This window comes from Pongo abelii, chromosome 17 (genome assembly GCF_028885655.2).
Source record: "Pongo abelii isolate AG06213 chromosome 17, NHGRI_mPonAbe1-v2.0_pri, whole genome shotgun sequence".
Classification (NCBI taxonomy): domain Eukaryota; kingdom Metazoa; phylum Chordata; class Mammalia; order Primates; family Hominidae; genus Pongo; species Pongo abelii.
In genome coordinates, this window is record NC_072002.2 from 46,367,042 (window position 1) to 46,381,954 (window position 14,913).

General features: G+C 45.8%; 1 protein-coding gene and 1 non-coding gene across 10 annotated transcripts in view; both read left to right on the forward strand.

The window, feature by feature from the left end:
• The first annotated feature begins 11,046 nt into the window (after positions 1–11,046).
• RNF138 (ring finger protein 138) overlaps positions 11,047–14,913 on the forward strand; it is a 39,832-nt gene continuing 35,965 nt past the window's right edge. For all 9 annotated transcript variants that reach the window (XR_008515894.2, XM_054537768.2, XM_054537769.2 and 6 more), the window contains exons 1-2: positions 11,047–11,525; positions 11,990–12,175. Coding sequence is in view for 8 of the 9 variants with exons in the window: in XM_002828153.6 (XP_002828199.1) it covers positions 12,066–12,175 (110 nt within the window). In the remaining variant the exon portion in view is untranslated. The remainder of the gene's footprint in view (positions 11,526–11,989; positions 12,176–14,913) is intronic.
• On the forward strand, positions 13,849–13,951 carry LOC112130002 (small nucleolar RNA U13). Its single transcript, XR_002912325.1, has one exon. It is a non-coding gene; the product is annotated as a small nucleolar RNA U13 (small nucleolar RNA).

The following is a 14,913-nucleotide window of genomic DNA, read 5'->3' on the forward strand; positions in this document are numbered from 1 at the left end:
CAAAAAGGAAAAAAAAAAAAAGGGTCAGAATGGGCCGGGCGCGGTGGCTCACGCCTGTAATCTGAGGACTTTGGGAGGCTGAGGCAGGCAGATCACGAGGTCAGGAGTTCGAGACTAGCCTGACCAACATGGTGAAACCCCGTCTCTGCTAAAAATACAATCATTAACCGGGTGTGGTGGTGCAGGCCTGTAAGCCTGTAATCCCAGCTACTCAGGAGGCTGAGGCAGGAGAATCGCTTGCACCCGGGAGGCAGAGGTTGCAGTGAGCCAAGATCTCGCCACTGGACTCCATCCTAGGCGACAGAGTGAGACTCTGTCTGAAAAAAAAAAAGGTCAGAATGGTAAATTTCATGTTTTTTGTTTTTTAAACACAAAGAAAAAAACAACAAACACAAAATTTTAAGCAAATACCATGGTGTATATATAGTTCTATGACACCCAGTTTAGGAAATTATAATTGTCAGTGAAATTTAGGAAAGAAGAAATGTCATCTTACTGGCAAAGCTCTTGGGGTTTCAAAAATAAAGTATTTAAATATAGAGACAACAACTTTACTCTCTGTTGCTATTTTTTTCACCCACTGGTCTCTCTCCAGACTTTGGATGAAGCTTAAAGCACAGAACATTGTTTGCTTGTTTCCCCCACCATTTGCAGTGATTGTACCATCTGTTAGATATTTATTGAGTTACCAGTTATAGTTAGTATCACCCCCATTTTAACTTAATTACTTTTTAAAAGCCATACCTCCAAAAAGAGTCACATTCTAAGGTACTGGGGTTAGAACTTAAACATAGGAATTGGGGAGAGAAAAGGATACAATTCAGCCTATAAAATCTATTATAATTTAAAATTTTTAATATTAAACTTTCTCTGTTCAAATTATTGTGTGGTTTCTCTCTCATGATTAGACCCAGACTGATAAATCAGATTGTGTTGATTTTTCCTGAGACTTTCAATAAGGTACAACCAGAAATTTACATTCTTCCACGGAGATTTTTCTGGATGTGAGTAGAAAAAAGGAAGTTGGGAATTGAGAATGTGGAGGTCCAAATGAAGAAAGTAATCAATTGATGGACTGAGGTACAGAAGTCAAGTTCTTTAATTCACTTCCTTTTCCGTATGTAAGTTTGAAATGCTGAGTGGGAAAGTTTGAGATCCTGGCAACTGGAGTGGGAAGGAATGAATGGAATGGAGGGTTTGGGGAATCTTGGCTCCCTGAGCTACATTAGAGAACCTCACACTGGCTTCCCTCCTGGCAAATCAAATAGGAAATCAAAACCTCACACTGGCTTCTCTCCTGGCAAATCAAATAAGATGTCACTACCTGTACAAAATACATTGGACTGGTATATACCTATATACACACACAGACACACACACACACACACACACACATGCACACACATCATATATATTATATTTGTATTTATATTATATGTCTGTTTAAATATAAGTAGAGAGTTTATTTGGGCCAAGTTTGAGATCTGCAACCTGGGAGCATAGATGCAGGATGCTGTGAATTCAGATCACCAGGCAATATTTTAGGGAATAGAGAAGACTTCTCTGCCAGCCCAGGTAGTCTTCTTCACGCTGTCCTGATATAAAGTTTGTCAAACAGAGTGTACTGGGATATACATCGCCCCCAGAGTTGCTGCTAAGGAGAGGAAACTCTATGTGTGTAGGCCAGCCTTGGCTCTTCAATTTAGCAGCCCTGCTGACCTGACATTTTTGGTGTTTGCTTTTAGGAATTTCCCCTAAAATGAAACTGATGGACAGGTGACTAAGTTTTTATTAGAATTATAACACTGGAAAAACACAATTCTTGTAACAGGACTGTGATTCATTGAAACCAATGTCCCAGTTCCTTGGAGACCCTAAGGTCCTCAGGGCATTTGAGGACTCCAATACCTTTAACAAAAAGTGAATTGTGAGATATACCCATCCTCTCTCCCCAGAGTATTCTCCTCTAATGTCCTTTCAGATGCTCCCTTGACAATAGAAATGATCCCAGAAGGCAATATCAGAGAAACTAGATTTGTTGGCAATAGAGCTCTCACTGTTGCAAAGTCAACCAAATGATGCCCATGAGATGCTGTGGTTCTCTGCTTTGCTTTATTAATTCTGTCCAGCAACAGATGGTACATGTCCTGTGGTTTCTTCCCCTTTTTCCATGTTCTAAATGGAAGTTTTCATTGTAGTTGTATTTGCTCTCCATTGTGGTACATAACAGGTGGTTGATAGGAATTACATTTCTTATTTGGTCTAAGGTTGCAGTATCATGAGATCTCAAAATTGGACCAGATTAAGACCCAAGTAAAGGGAGAGGTAAATTATTTGGCGATACTGAACTGGAAAAATAGTGGTCTCATGACATTGTGACATTGCTGCTAGAAGGGACTTTGGATTACCTCCTTTCGAGAAAATAATAAACGCCTATGTATTAAGGGGTAAGGCTGGAATTATTGAACTTCATGTATAGAAAGAAGGGCTTATATGTGGGCTGGAGGGTTCTTCTGTTTCCCTAAAATGTAGGCTTTGTTTGATTTTTACTGGTGTCAGGCTTTTGCCTCCAGTGTGATACTGGAACTAATCTTGTTGCCTCTGTCCTGGCGAGGAAGCCAGAGCAGAACAATGCCCAGAGGATGTTAATAAATGTGGAGTAGGTCAGACACGGTGGCTCATGCCTGTAATCCCAGCACTTTGGGAGGCCTAGGTAGGCAGATTGCTTGAGCTCAGGAGTTTGAAACCAGCCTGGGTAACATGGCGAAACCCCATCTCTACAAAAATTGGCTGAGTGTGGTGGTGTGAGCCTATAGTTCTCACTACTCAGGAGTCAGAGGCAGGAGGATTGACTGAGCCTGGGAGTTTGAAGCTGCAGTGAGCTATGATTGTGCCACTGTACTACAGCCCAGGCAACAGAGCGAGACCCTGTCTCGAAAAAAAAAAAAATGTGGAGTAAAGGAAAAACAAAAAGGGAAAAAAGAGGAAGGAGGGAGGGGGAAAAGTAAGAAAAAGAAAGGGAGAAAGGGAGAGAAGAGCGAGACAGAAATGGAGAAAGATCTTTTAGCTTCAAATTTAAATGTTTCTCTCAAAGATTAAAAAACAACTGACCAGGCGTGGTGGCTCATGCCTGTAATCCCAGCACTTTGGGAGGCCGAGGCAGGTGGATCACCTGAGGTCAGGAGTTCGAGACCAGCCTAGCTGACTTGCTGAAACCCCATCTCTACAAAAATACAAAAATTACCCAGGCTTGCTGGCGCATGCCTGTAATCGCAGCTACTTGGGAGGCTGAGGCAGGAGAATTGCTTGAACCCAGGAGACGGGGGTTGCAGTGAGCCGAGATAGTGGCACTGCATTCCTGCCTGTGGGATAGAGCAAGACTCTGTCTCCAAACAAACAAACAAACAAACAAAAAAACAAAAAAAACAACAGTGTCAAAGAAAAGTTGAAATGTGAGTTGATTTGTTGAAATCTATTCATCATTACTGGTCTAATCTAGGGCTCTGCCTCCTAGGACAGCATAGTTTATTCAGTGAAGCGACTTTAGCTGCATTCCGAATATCTGTTTCATTGTTGGTTTGCTCTCTTTCTACTGACTGATTTGTGCGTTTGGGCAAGGGAGAAGGTGGCTGCCCCACAGCTCCTGTGTTAACATGCCTTCCAAATTAAGGGATTTAATAGAGACTGACTAGAATATCAGAATCTCAGTTCCACAGTCCTGGGAGAGAGAGTGTGGCTATCACAGGCTGGGATTATATTCACCTCTATTCTAATCAACTGTAACATAGAGGCCAGATTCCACAGGATAAACAGGGTCACTGGGGCTACTCATACGAACATTGTTAAAAATGGAAGCTGTATCATAATACATAAAATATGGATGATATGAAATTAAATGTCATGAAAACTCCTGTTCATAACAACATTTATGAAGAAGTTGAAATGTAACTGTCTCAAACTGGGGTGAATTCAAAAAGGATAAATTCCTTCATTTTCTGTAGTTAATTTAATCTCACTTTTGAACTTCTATTTCAGCTACTTTGCAGAGGTGTGAGGAGAGAATTTAAGCTTACAATGAAAAGTAACCCAGTTCCTTGTCTTTGGGAAGGAAGAACCACTTTGCGGCATTTCTTTCTCACTTGTCTTTCCTCTCCTTCTGAACTGTTGATTCAGCTAGGAAACTGGGACAGGGGCCAATCAGGAAAGCGGAGCTCGCCAGGGTGGTTCAGTAGAGGATGATTAATATGGGAAACTAATTACAAAGACATTAAAAGAGCAGAAAGGCCAAGTGTGACAGTGAAGCAAATACACAAGGCATTGAGAAAAGGAAGGGCCTGCCCAGCAGGAAGCAGGACCAAAGGAAGTGCAGCCTCACAGAAGCCAAAACCGCGGAAGAAACGAAACCACTGCCAGAAGCAGAGAGAGAGAGAGAGAGAGAGAGCGAGAGTGTGAGCGAGCTGGGCGAGGTGGCTCACACCTGTAATCCCAGCACTTTAGGAGGCCGAGGCGGGAGGATCACCTGAGGTCTGGAGTTTGAGCCCAGCCTGACCAACATGGTGAAACCCCATTTCTACTAAAAATACAAAAAATTAGCCGGGTGTGGTGGCGGGCGCCTGTAATCTCAGCTACTTGGGAGGCTGAGGCAGGAGAATCGCTTGAACCTGGGGGTGGAGGTTGCAGTGAGCCGAGACTGCACCATCGTACTCCAGGTTGGGCAACAAGAGTGAAACTCCTTCTCAAAAAAAAAAAAAAAGAGAGAGACAGAGAGAGAAATAACTTGGTTTCGTCCTTCCTTCCTTCCTGATCTCTCATTGGTGCCTCGTATTGGCTGAATATAGCCAGAAGTCAGCTGGCAAGGGAAACTGGGAAACAGTTTATAAGAGTCAGCTCCAACAACAAGAGCAGAACAACAAGAGCAGAACAGGGAAAGAGATGCGGAAAGGCAAATGCCTAGGTCAGATACTTCCAGCTACAAATAACCAAAGAACCCACTGAGAATGGCTCAAACTAGAAGGTGTTTAATTAATCCTGATTAACAGATAGGAGGCAGGGCAGTTTCAGGGTTGACTAGAGTAATTGAATAACTCAAATATTAATACATCAAGAACCTATATATTCTTTCCATCTTTCAGCTTTGCCACCTTCAGCACATTGGCTTATCTTTTCACGGCTGGCTCTTTGCACGGTTTCATCCTGCTTGCAGTTCCACGTAGCACATATAGACACAGAAACATCTAGATGGGGGAGTAGATTTGTCTTTTTTTTTTTTTTATTTTTTATTTTAAAGAGACAAGCTCTTGCTATGTTGCCTAGGTAGGACTCCTGGGCTCAAGCAATCCTCCTGCCTCAGCCTCTTGAATAGCTGGGACTATAGGTGCATACCACTGCACCTAGATATTTGTGTTTTTTTTGGGTTTTTTTTTTGAGACAGGTTCTCTGTTGCTCAGGCTGGAGTGCAGTGGAGTGATCATAGCTCACTGCAGCCTTGACCTCCCTGGCTCAACCAGTCCTCCTAACTCAGTCTCCTGAGTAGCTGGGATTACACGTGTGAGCCACCACACCATGCTAATTTCTAATTTTTTTTTTTTTTTTGAGATGGAGTTTTGCTCTTGTTGCCCAGGCTGGAGTGCAATGGCATGATCTCGGCTCATCGCAAGCTCTGCCTCCCAGGTTCAAGCGATTTTCCTGCCTCAGCCTCCTAAGTAGCTGGATTACAGGCTCCCGCCACCACACCCAGCTAATTTTGTATTTTTAGTAGAGGCAGGGTTTCTCCGTGTTGGTCAGGCTGGTCTCAAACTCCCGACCTCAGGTGATCTGCCTGCCTCGGCCTCCCAAAGTGGTGGGATTACAGGTATGAGCCACCATGCCTGGCCTCTAAAATTTTTTTGTAGAGACAGGGTCCCACTATGTTGTCCAGGCTGGTCTCAAATTCCTGACCTTAAGCTATCCTCGTACCTCAGCCTCTCGAAGTGCTGGAATTACAGTAATGAGCCACCATGCCTGGCCTTGTCTTTGATCATCAAAGTACTTGCCGATGCCCCTCATAATAATTCCCTTCACAGCCTTTTGGTCATAATTGAGTCACATACATGCTCACGCTTAAACCACAGGTAAGAGGAAAGGGCCAATCCAGGGAAGGTATGGAAGCTCTGCACCTCTTCCCCCATATCTTACCCTATGCATCTCATCATTTGTATCTTTTGCAATATCCTTTATAATACACCAGTAATCGTGTTTCTCTGAGCTCAGTGTGCTGCTTCAGCTTCAAGTTGTGGTTCCCAGAGCTCACTCTTCGGGTTTCATTAATTTGCTGGAGCAATATCCTTTATAATACACCAGTAATTGTGTTTCTCTGAGTTCTGTGCACTGCTCCAGCAAATTAATGAAACCCAAAGAGTGGGCTGTGGGAACCACAACTTGAAGCTGGTTGGTCAGAAGTTCTGGAGGCCCGGACTTGTAAGTGGTGTCTGGGGGTATGGAAGCCAGTCTTGGGAACTGAGCCCCCAACCTGTGGGATCTGACACTGTCTCTGGGTAGGTATGAACTGAATTAGAGGACACCCAGCTGCTGTCTGCTGCTCGGTGTGAGGGGAAAACCCCCTACATATTTGTTCACAGAAGTCTTCTTCTGTGTTGATTGTTGTGGTGCTGTGAGAATAAAGGTAAAATATGATTAGAGTTTTCCCTGCACAATTGGTTATTGTGGAGGTAAAAGAATTCCATCATGGATGTTGACATGCTAGGTTGACTTCTGATTAACCCCAGTTCCAGGAATGCCCCTAAGAGTTCTTCTTTATGATTCCTTGTGTAAAAAGAGCATGGTCTTAATCATAAATCCTGCCCTTAAGCAAATTATAGGCTGTAATGCACACAGTATTCTTGTCTTTCCCTCAGGGGTGAACTTTAATTTTCCTGCACATTATGTATACCCTTTCCTTATGGTCTGCAGGATAACAGTATGAAGATCCACCTGTCTTGCTGCTGCCCGAGATCACACTTCCATCCATAAGTTCCCCAGTAAATCACCTGCTACCAGCAAACTGGATTTGTTTGCTTCTTCTTTGGATTTTTGGCTTCTTCTGCATTTGAGAGTCACTTTGCATATATAGCCCTTTCATGGAACAGTTATGTATGTACATAGTCAAGAGTAATATTAAAAATATTTAGCAACTGGAACCAAATTGGCACTGGTCATTCAGGACAGACTACTGACCAATCAGGATGGACAAGGCTGAAAAAGACTAGGAAAATGGTACTGGTACAAACCAGCTGTCAACACTGCACATGGTACCAATTTACAAAGATACCAAAGGGTAGAGAGTGAAACATGAGCCTCTCTCCCGTTCCATCCTTCAGCTTCCCAGTTCACTTCTTCAAAGGCGATCACTTTTACCAGCAAAACAGGATTTTGAGGGTTTGTAATAAGATAAAGCCAGGCCTTGTCAAGAAATCATTACTCTAAATTATTTTATTTTTCTCTTTTGCATATCAAGATCCATTAAACTTGACTGGAGAGTTTTATTTATTTATTTATTTTGATTTTTTATTTTTTGAGACAGAGTCCTGCTCTGTCACCCAAGCTGGAGTGCAGTGGTGCCATCTCAGCTCACTGCAACTTCTGCCTCCTAGGTTCAAGCCACCCTCCTGCCTCAGCCTCTGGAGTAGCTGGGACTATAGGCATTCACACCATGCCCGGTTAATTTTTGTATTTTAGTAGAGACAGGTTTCGCCATGTTGTCCAGACTGGTCACGAACTCCTGACCTCAAGTGATCCACCCACCTCGGCCTCCCAGAGTGCTGAGATTAGAGGCGTGATCCACCATGCCTGGCCTTGACTGGAGAGTTTTAGAGCAACCAATCAGCAAGAAGTGGCAAGGGGAAAAGTCCATTCCTTCTAATCCAAGAGACTGTAGGAGAAGAAACAAAGTAGGGGCTTCATGCTGGGGGGGAAAGGTGGGTTAGATGGGTTGGAGTGCGTGCCCTGGAAGCACATGGCCTTACAGGCTGTTCAGAACCAGAGGGAGAACCACAAAGGATGTCATAGACAGTAGTTGTGTTGAGAGCCAGAGAGCCTGCTAAGGAGCCTGCCATGTTGAGGGTTAAGGAATTGGAAGATGATCGTGGCAGAAATCAGAAGGTTTTACAGTGTTGGTGAAGCTAGGACATATCTCAGGGCCTTGGCCCACCTGAGAGACAGGTCCGAGCAATCTTCACCAGCAAGTTTCACCAAGAGAACACCCAGGACACATTGCATCTCAAGGAGGAGCGAAAATTAGTCTTGCTAAAGAAAATCCGGCAAAAATGCAAAAGAGAACTTGCGGATTTCGGGACCCAGATTCCCCTATAGTGCCTTGAGTTTATGTCAGCTACCCATCACCCTCCCTTCCCTCCTCCCAAATGCCATTTTGAGAGAAGCCCACTGAGAGGGGACTGGTTTAACCTAAACTGAAAAGAACTGTTTAAATTATTGCAGCACAGTTTACCAAATCGGTTTAACATCTAGGGTTTTCCCTCCTACTGTCCAAAGGCGCAGGACATTTTATTTACACAGCTGAATGCATTTTGAGTAAATCTATGACATTCTTATAAAAATATCAAGTAGCTTTTCACCTGAAATGTTGCCAAGACGGAAGATTGTGTCATTGGTAATTGCAACTTATTTTTTTAAGCTTAACTTTCCAAGGGTATCTATATTTTTCTTATATCCAAGTTTTTGCTGGATTTCCATATTGCCAGGTATATGCTTACGTGTATACCGAATGACTTATTAGAATATATGAGGGAGTGATACAAATATGTTTGGATTAGATATAAGTAAAGCTGCTGTTGCAGAGAAAGAATGAAGCAAATAAAATTAGGGTCACAAAATTAATGTTATGGTTAGATATTCCCAATGAATAATGGGAAACACTATTATACAGAAAATACATCTTACTTCCTAAATGGTCAGAATGAATGAAATGAGTGGAATTATCAAAAAAGTAAAATGTAGGCCAAGCACAGTGGCTCATGCCTGTAATTCCAGCACTTTGGGAGGCCAAGGTGGGCGGATTGCTGGAGGCCAGGAGTTCGAGACTAGCCTGGCCAACATGGCAAAACCCTGTCTCTACTAAAAATGCAAAAATTAGTTTGGCATGGTAGCGCATGCCTGTAATCTCAGCTACTTGGGAGGCTGAGGCAGGAGGGTTGCTTCAACCTAGAAGGCGCAGGTTGCAGTGAGCTGAGATCATTCCACTGCACCCCAGCCTGGGTGACAGAGTGAGATTCTGTCTCAAAAGAAAAAAGAAAAAAAGTGAGTTTTCTTCTCCGGGCTGTTAAAAATTTGAACTCAAAGAACCATTTTATAAGTGAATGTGAAAAGCACCTGAACTACTGCTATTAGCTGCCCCTCTCGTCACGTGCTCTTCCTCCTTCCAGGAAATCTGAAGCTAGTATTAGCTTTCTTGTCTTGCTTCCACTGCGCTTGCTGCTAAGGAGGAAAAGCAACAAAAATACAAAATGTAGTTTGGTAGAGGGAATTAGCTATTCATTGGACAAATAATTATTATTCTAGGAATCCTTGCTTTTGAGATGTACATTAAAACCCATTTCCTCCATAAAGTTTTCTGTTAAATCCATGTATTTCTAATCATTCCATTTCCTATCCTCATTATAGCCATCGTTTAATGCAAAATTTAATACTTTGGCAAATACCATTTTTTCTCTCTCATTCTGATAGATATGTAATAATGTAAACAGGTTGAGAGCAAAGTTCATGACATCTGCATAACACCTAACAATGCCAATGTCAACATAGACAATAAATGGCAGAATTGATTTAAATAGTCCCTTAAATGGCTTCTATTTATTCATTTAGACCATGGGAGAGGGTTTTAACAAAGGATGGTAATAAAATCTTTCTTTTCTCTGAAGCTAATTGTAGATGCTGTCTAATGTTCCAGATGTTCCTTAGTTTCTTTCACGTCATTGTGATCCCATCTTATCGATTTAACCTTTTTTTCTTTTTTTTGAGACAGAGCCTCACTCTGTCGCCAGGGCTGGAGTGCAGCGGCGCGATCACGGCTCACTGCAACCTCTGCCTCCTGGGTTCAAGCGATTCTCTTGCCTCAGCCTCCCGAGTACCTGGGATTACAGGCTCCCACCATCATGACCGGTTAATTTTCGTATTTTTAGTAGAGATGGGATTTCATCATGTTGGCCAGGCTGGTCTTGAACTCCTGACCTCAAGTGATCCACCCGCCTTCGCCTCCCAAAGTGCTGGGATTACAGGCGTGAGCCACCGCGCCCGGCCTTTTTTCTTTCTTTTTTTTTTTTTTTTTGTGACGGAGTCTCTCTGTTACACAGGCTCTGGACCATCTTATGGATTATCAATTGTACAGATATATCTGGAAATTAAGGACTCATCAAAAAACAAACAAAAAACAAGCAGGGCATGGTGGCTCACGCTTGTAATTCCAGCACTTTGGGAGGTCCAGGCGTGTGGATCACTTGAGGTCAGTTCAAGACCAGCCTGGCCAGCATGGTACAACACTGTCTCTAATAAAAATACAAAAATTAGCGGGTGTGGTGGCACACGCCTGTGGTCCCAGCTACACGGGAGGCTGAGAGGGGAGAATCGCTTGAAACTGGGAGGCAGAGTTTGCAGTGACCCGAGATCGCGCCACTGCACTCCGGCCTGGGAGACAGAGTGAGTACCTGTCTCAAAAAAAAAAAACCAAACAAAAAAATCACTTAAATTAGTGAACAACCTTGGTGAAAACCCACGTCCATGCTTCTGCGGCATTTCTCTTCAAAGCTAAAAAAAAAGAAAAAATCAAAAATCAACCCAAAGGTGTAGTAGAAGACTGCATCTGCGACCGTATTTAAGCATCAGTCATGCTGTTAAAGGAGAAAGTGGACATCCTCTCAAGGAAACGTTAATCCTGCCCCCAAAGGATTAAAATCCCGTAACAAATATTTGTTTATAACACATCTTGACAAGATCAAAACATTCTGGTAGCGCAAATAGTAAAGACTAAATCTTGAACATTGACGAAAACTTCCTGAAAGGCCCAATGTATTTGACAGGAGAGGTAACCGGGGTCCCGGGCCTAGCGAGGCGGGGCGGGGAGGCGCAGGTGTCACCGCGGGCGCCCAGCTGCTTACGTCACAACACGCGGAAGGCGCCGTGCGCCGGTTACTATGGAGGCCGCACTTCACATCTCGTGCCGCCCCGCCTCTCCTGGCTCCTCCGCCCAGATCCCCGGCGCTCCCGCGTTCGGTGACGGCCGGGTAGGCTGTAGGCAGCGCAATGCCAAGACAGAGCTGCTGGCGGCGGCAGGCGAATCTCCCTGCACCATGAGCCTCGGGTCCGGCCCCGTTTGGGGCCGATAAGCACAGCGCACGCCGCCCTCCATTTGCCCCGGGGCCTCGGCTGCGAAGATAGCGGCGGCCGGACAGGAAGCCCGAGGAAAGCGCTGGGCCGCGTCTCTACAAACACGTGAAGGAAAAGCAGCTCCGTCCACAGCGCCGCTTCGGGGCTCCTAGGTGAGAGTCTCCCCGGCGGAAGCGTGGAGGGGCTGGGGTGCCGGGAAGCGGGGCGGGGAGGAAGCCGCGGACACGGGCTGTCCACTCGGGGCTCGGGGTCGGGGTGAGTAGAGGCGGAAAAGCAGTGAAAAGGAGACCTTAGGCGAAGACGGGGGCTGAGGGCGGGGCGCCAGCCCGCGCCTGGAGCCCGGTGAGGGCGTGGCCTAGGGCGTGAGGCCGCGGCCTGGGGCGGGGTGAGGGGCGAGTGGGGCGGGCCCACGGCACGCTGCCTGTCCAGCCTCCCGCCAAGCACCGTCCCCCATCCAGCCCCCTGTGGGAGGAGCCGTGGGCGGGGTCGCCTCTTGGCCGGCGCGTGCGGCAGTAGCGTTTCTGCGTTCCGCCCCGCCCTACCCAGGGCCCCGCCCTCTTCCTGGCGCGCGCTGTATCCTGACGCGATCCCCCTCCCCCCCTCTGGGTTCCTGTAGGGAGTCGGGCGCCGGGCCGCCACCATCACCTCTGCCGCTGCTGCTGCCGCCATCGCCTTGTTCCCCCACCCCCGCCATGGCCGAGGACCTCTCCGCGGCCACGTCCTACACCGAAGATGATTTCTACTGCCCCGTCTGTCAGGAGGTGCTCAAAACGCCCGTGCGGACCACGGCCTGTCAGCACGTGTGAGTAGACGCCCCCTCCCCCGCGCGGAGCCGGGTGGTCGCTTAGGCCCGGCCTCCGGCCCGGGACCCCGGGCTGCCGCCTGGCGGGAACCGAGCCTGCCGCGGCCTGCCCGAGCGTCGCTGCCCCCCGGAGGTCCCGTTCCCCGCCCCTCAGAGTCCCGGGCCGCCCTCCTCCTCAGCCTTGGGGCCCGCTCCCCGCGTCCGGCCCCCTCAGCCCGAGCTCCCGCTCTCCCGCTCTCCCGCTCTCCCTGGCTTTCGCACCCCCGGGGCAGTGGCCAGGCCGTTCCCTGCGGCGTCTTCAGGCCCCGGAGGCCCCTGTCGTCTCCGCCAGGCCCGGGAAGAATTGCGGGGATCTTGGAGCCTTTTTGTTTCTTAGCAACCCGGGTGAAGGCTGGGGTGTCGAGTGTCAAAAGCGGCCGGCGGTGCCCGCGCGGGCTCGCTCGCCCCGCGACCTGCCCTGCTTTCAAGTTTCCTCTTTCAGAACCTTGGTCCGTCCCCTCGGTCCAAGAGCTTTTCTGTAACTTCTCCTCAACCCTGCTTCACAGAACACCCTCGAGAGCGTTTTGTTTCGTTTCCAGTCCACTATGTGTTAGAGGGGTCTAGAATGAGTTTTCTTCTCTGGTCTGTTAAAACTGACAGGATTTTCGGGCATTGAAATGAGGGTTCCCCTTTGTTTTACTTTTCTGCTTATTACTTGATTAATACAAGGGTGGAGAAGAGAAAGGAAGAGTTCTGTTACGAGGAATGGGCCGAAATTGAGCTGCTACCCAGGGTGGGGGAGAACACAAAGGGGTTGGGTGAGATAACGCGTGCGTTTGATTGGCAGGCATATTTACAAGAACTTTGATAAAATTTTATGGACGGCTAGGGTGTGAGTAAGGGTTGGAAAGAGCCCTTGTTGAAAAGGTGTCTAGCCTTCTGACAGACCAGACTGATGATCAGAGTCCCCGGGGAACTTTTTAAGTAAACATACCAATTCCCAGGCTCCATTCCAAACTTAACAAAAGAATGTTCGGGCAGGTGGGGCCTGGAAATCTTTATTTATTTATTGTATTTTTTTTTTAGTAGAAACGGGGTTTCACCGTGTTAGCCAGGATGGTCTCGATCTCCTGACCTCGTGATCCGCCCGCCTCGGCCTCCCAAAGTGTTGGGATTAAAGGCGTGAGCCACCGCGCCCCGCCCGGAAATCTTTGTTTTTAAAAAACACACTCAGGCTTGAAAGTGACGTGTGCTTGCAAATAACTGAAAAGAATTGACTAACCTTCCAAATGTATTTCATTCTCCTTCCACTTTTTTTTTTTTTTTTTTTTTTGAGGTGAGGTTCTATAATTTTGTAAAGGATGGATTGAATTTTTGGTTCTTAATTGCAAATGCCCTTACTCTAGTTGTTTTCTTGATACCAACTCTTCTCATTTTTTCCACAATCTTAACTGCACTGTCTACTTTATTTCTATTTTGTGCTGGTTGTGTGAGCCAAGAGTGTGTGGATTTTCATGATAGAAATCATGCCAGTTACGCTTTCGCTCTTTAAGGGAGATGAATGACATCTTAATATTTTGTACTCTTTAAGGGAGATAAATGACATCTTAATATTTTGTGCTCTTTAAGGGAGATGAATGACATCTTAATATTTTGTGCAACAAATGCAGATTCTTAGAGAAATGTTTTGAGGGATCCTTTTGTGGTTCATAGTGTGATGATTGAGTGTTCACAGGCATGTGTGAGATGTGCCACCCTCAAACCTTGTTACAGGGTCAGCACATTACCTATCTGACATGAAAAAAAAAAGGTTTGGAGATGTCTAGGGCACAATGTAGATCTTCCACCTTTAATCTAGCATAACTTGGTCCCTTTACAATATTTAAAAAAAGTTTAAGTGCCGTGTTGGCAGTGGGTAGGTAAAAGGGAGGGAGGAGAGCAAGGTGAGAGGAAGTTGTAATAGCTGCTAACTATATATATATAAAGCAGGTCTTTTTTGGATAGAATCATTCTAATTATCCTTTGGGTCATTGACCTAATGGACCTCATTGTAGTTTTTTAGCACTCCCCAAAATTCCGTGTAGATTGCTCTAGTCCACTTGTGGGACATTTTAAATCAAGGTTTATAATTTGGTTTGACCTCAAGACTGTGGAAAATGTTGGAGATGATTGTTTTTAATTCAGGACCTTTCTCAAATCAACTCATTGTGCATAGACAGTTCTGCCTGAACAATGAATTAAAGAATAGGCAGAGGGAGAAAAAAAGTTTAATTTGGAAGAGGTGGTAATGGAGGAACAGGATCTTAATCAGTTGGAAGGAGTTTAGTGGGGGAATTGGAGAGAAATTTTAAAAATTATCATTTTTTTTTGAGACATGGTCTTATTCTGTTGTTCAGGGTGGAGTGCAGTGGTGTGATCACGTGTCATTGCAGCCTTGACCTCCCCCGTTCGAGCAACCCTCCCGCCTCAGCCTCTCAAGTTGCTGGGACTACAGGAGCGTGCCCCCATGCCTGGCTAATTTTGTTTTCTTTTTTATAGAGACAGGGCCTCACTATGTTGCCCAGTCAGATCTTGAACTCCCGGGCTGAAGTCATCCTCCTGCCTTGGCCTCCCAAAGTGCTGGGATTACAGGCATGAGGCATGGCGCCTGACCTGTTTTTTAAGTAACATAGTTATCTATGTCATTTGCCCTACCTTCTTCACAAAGGACAGACCTATGCCTTTAAAGAAATTTATATTTGGCTGCAAAATCAATTTTT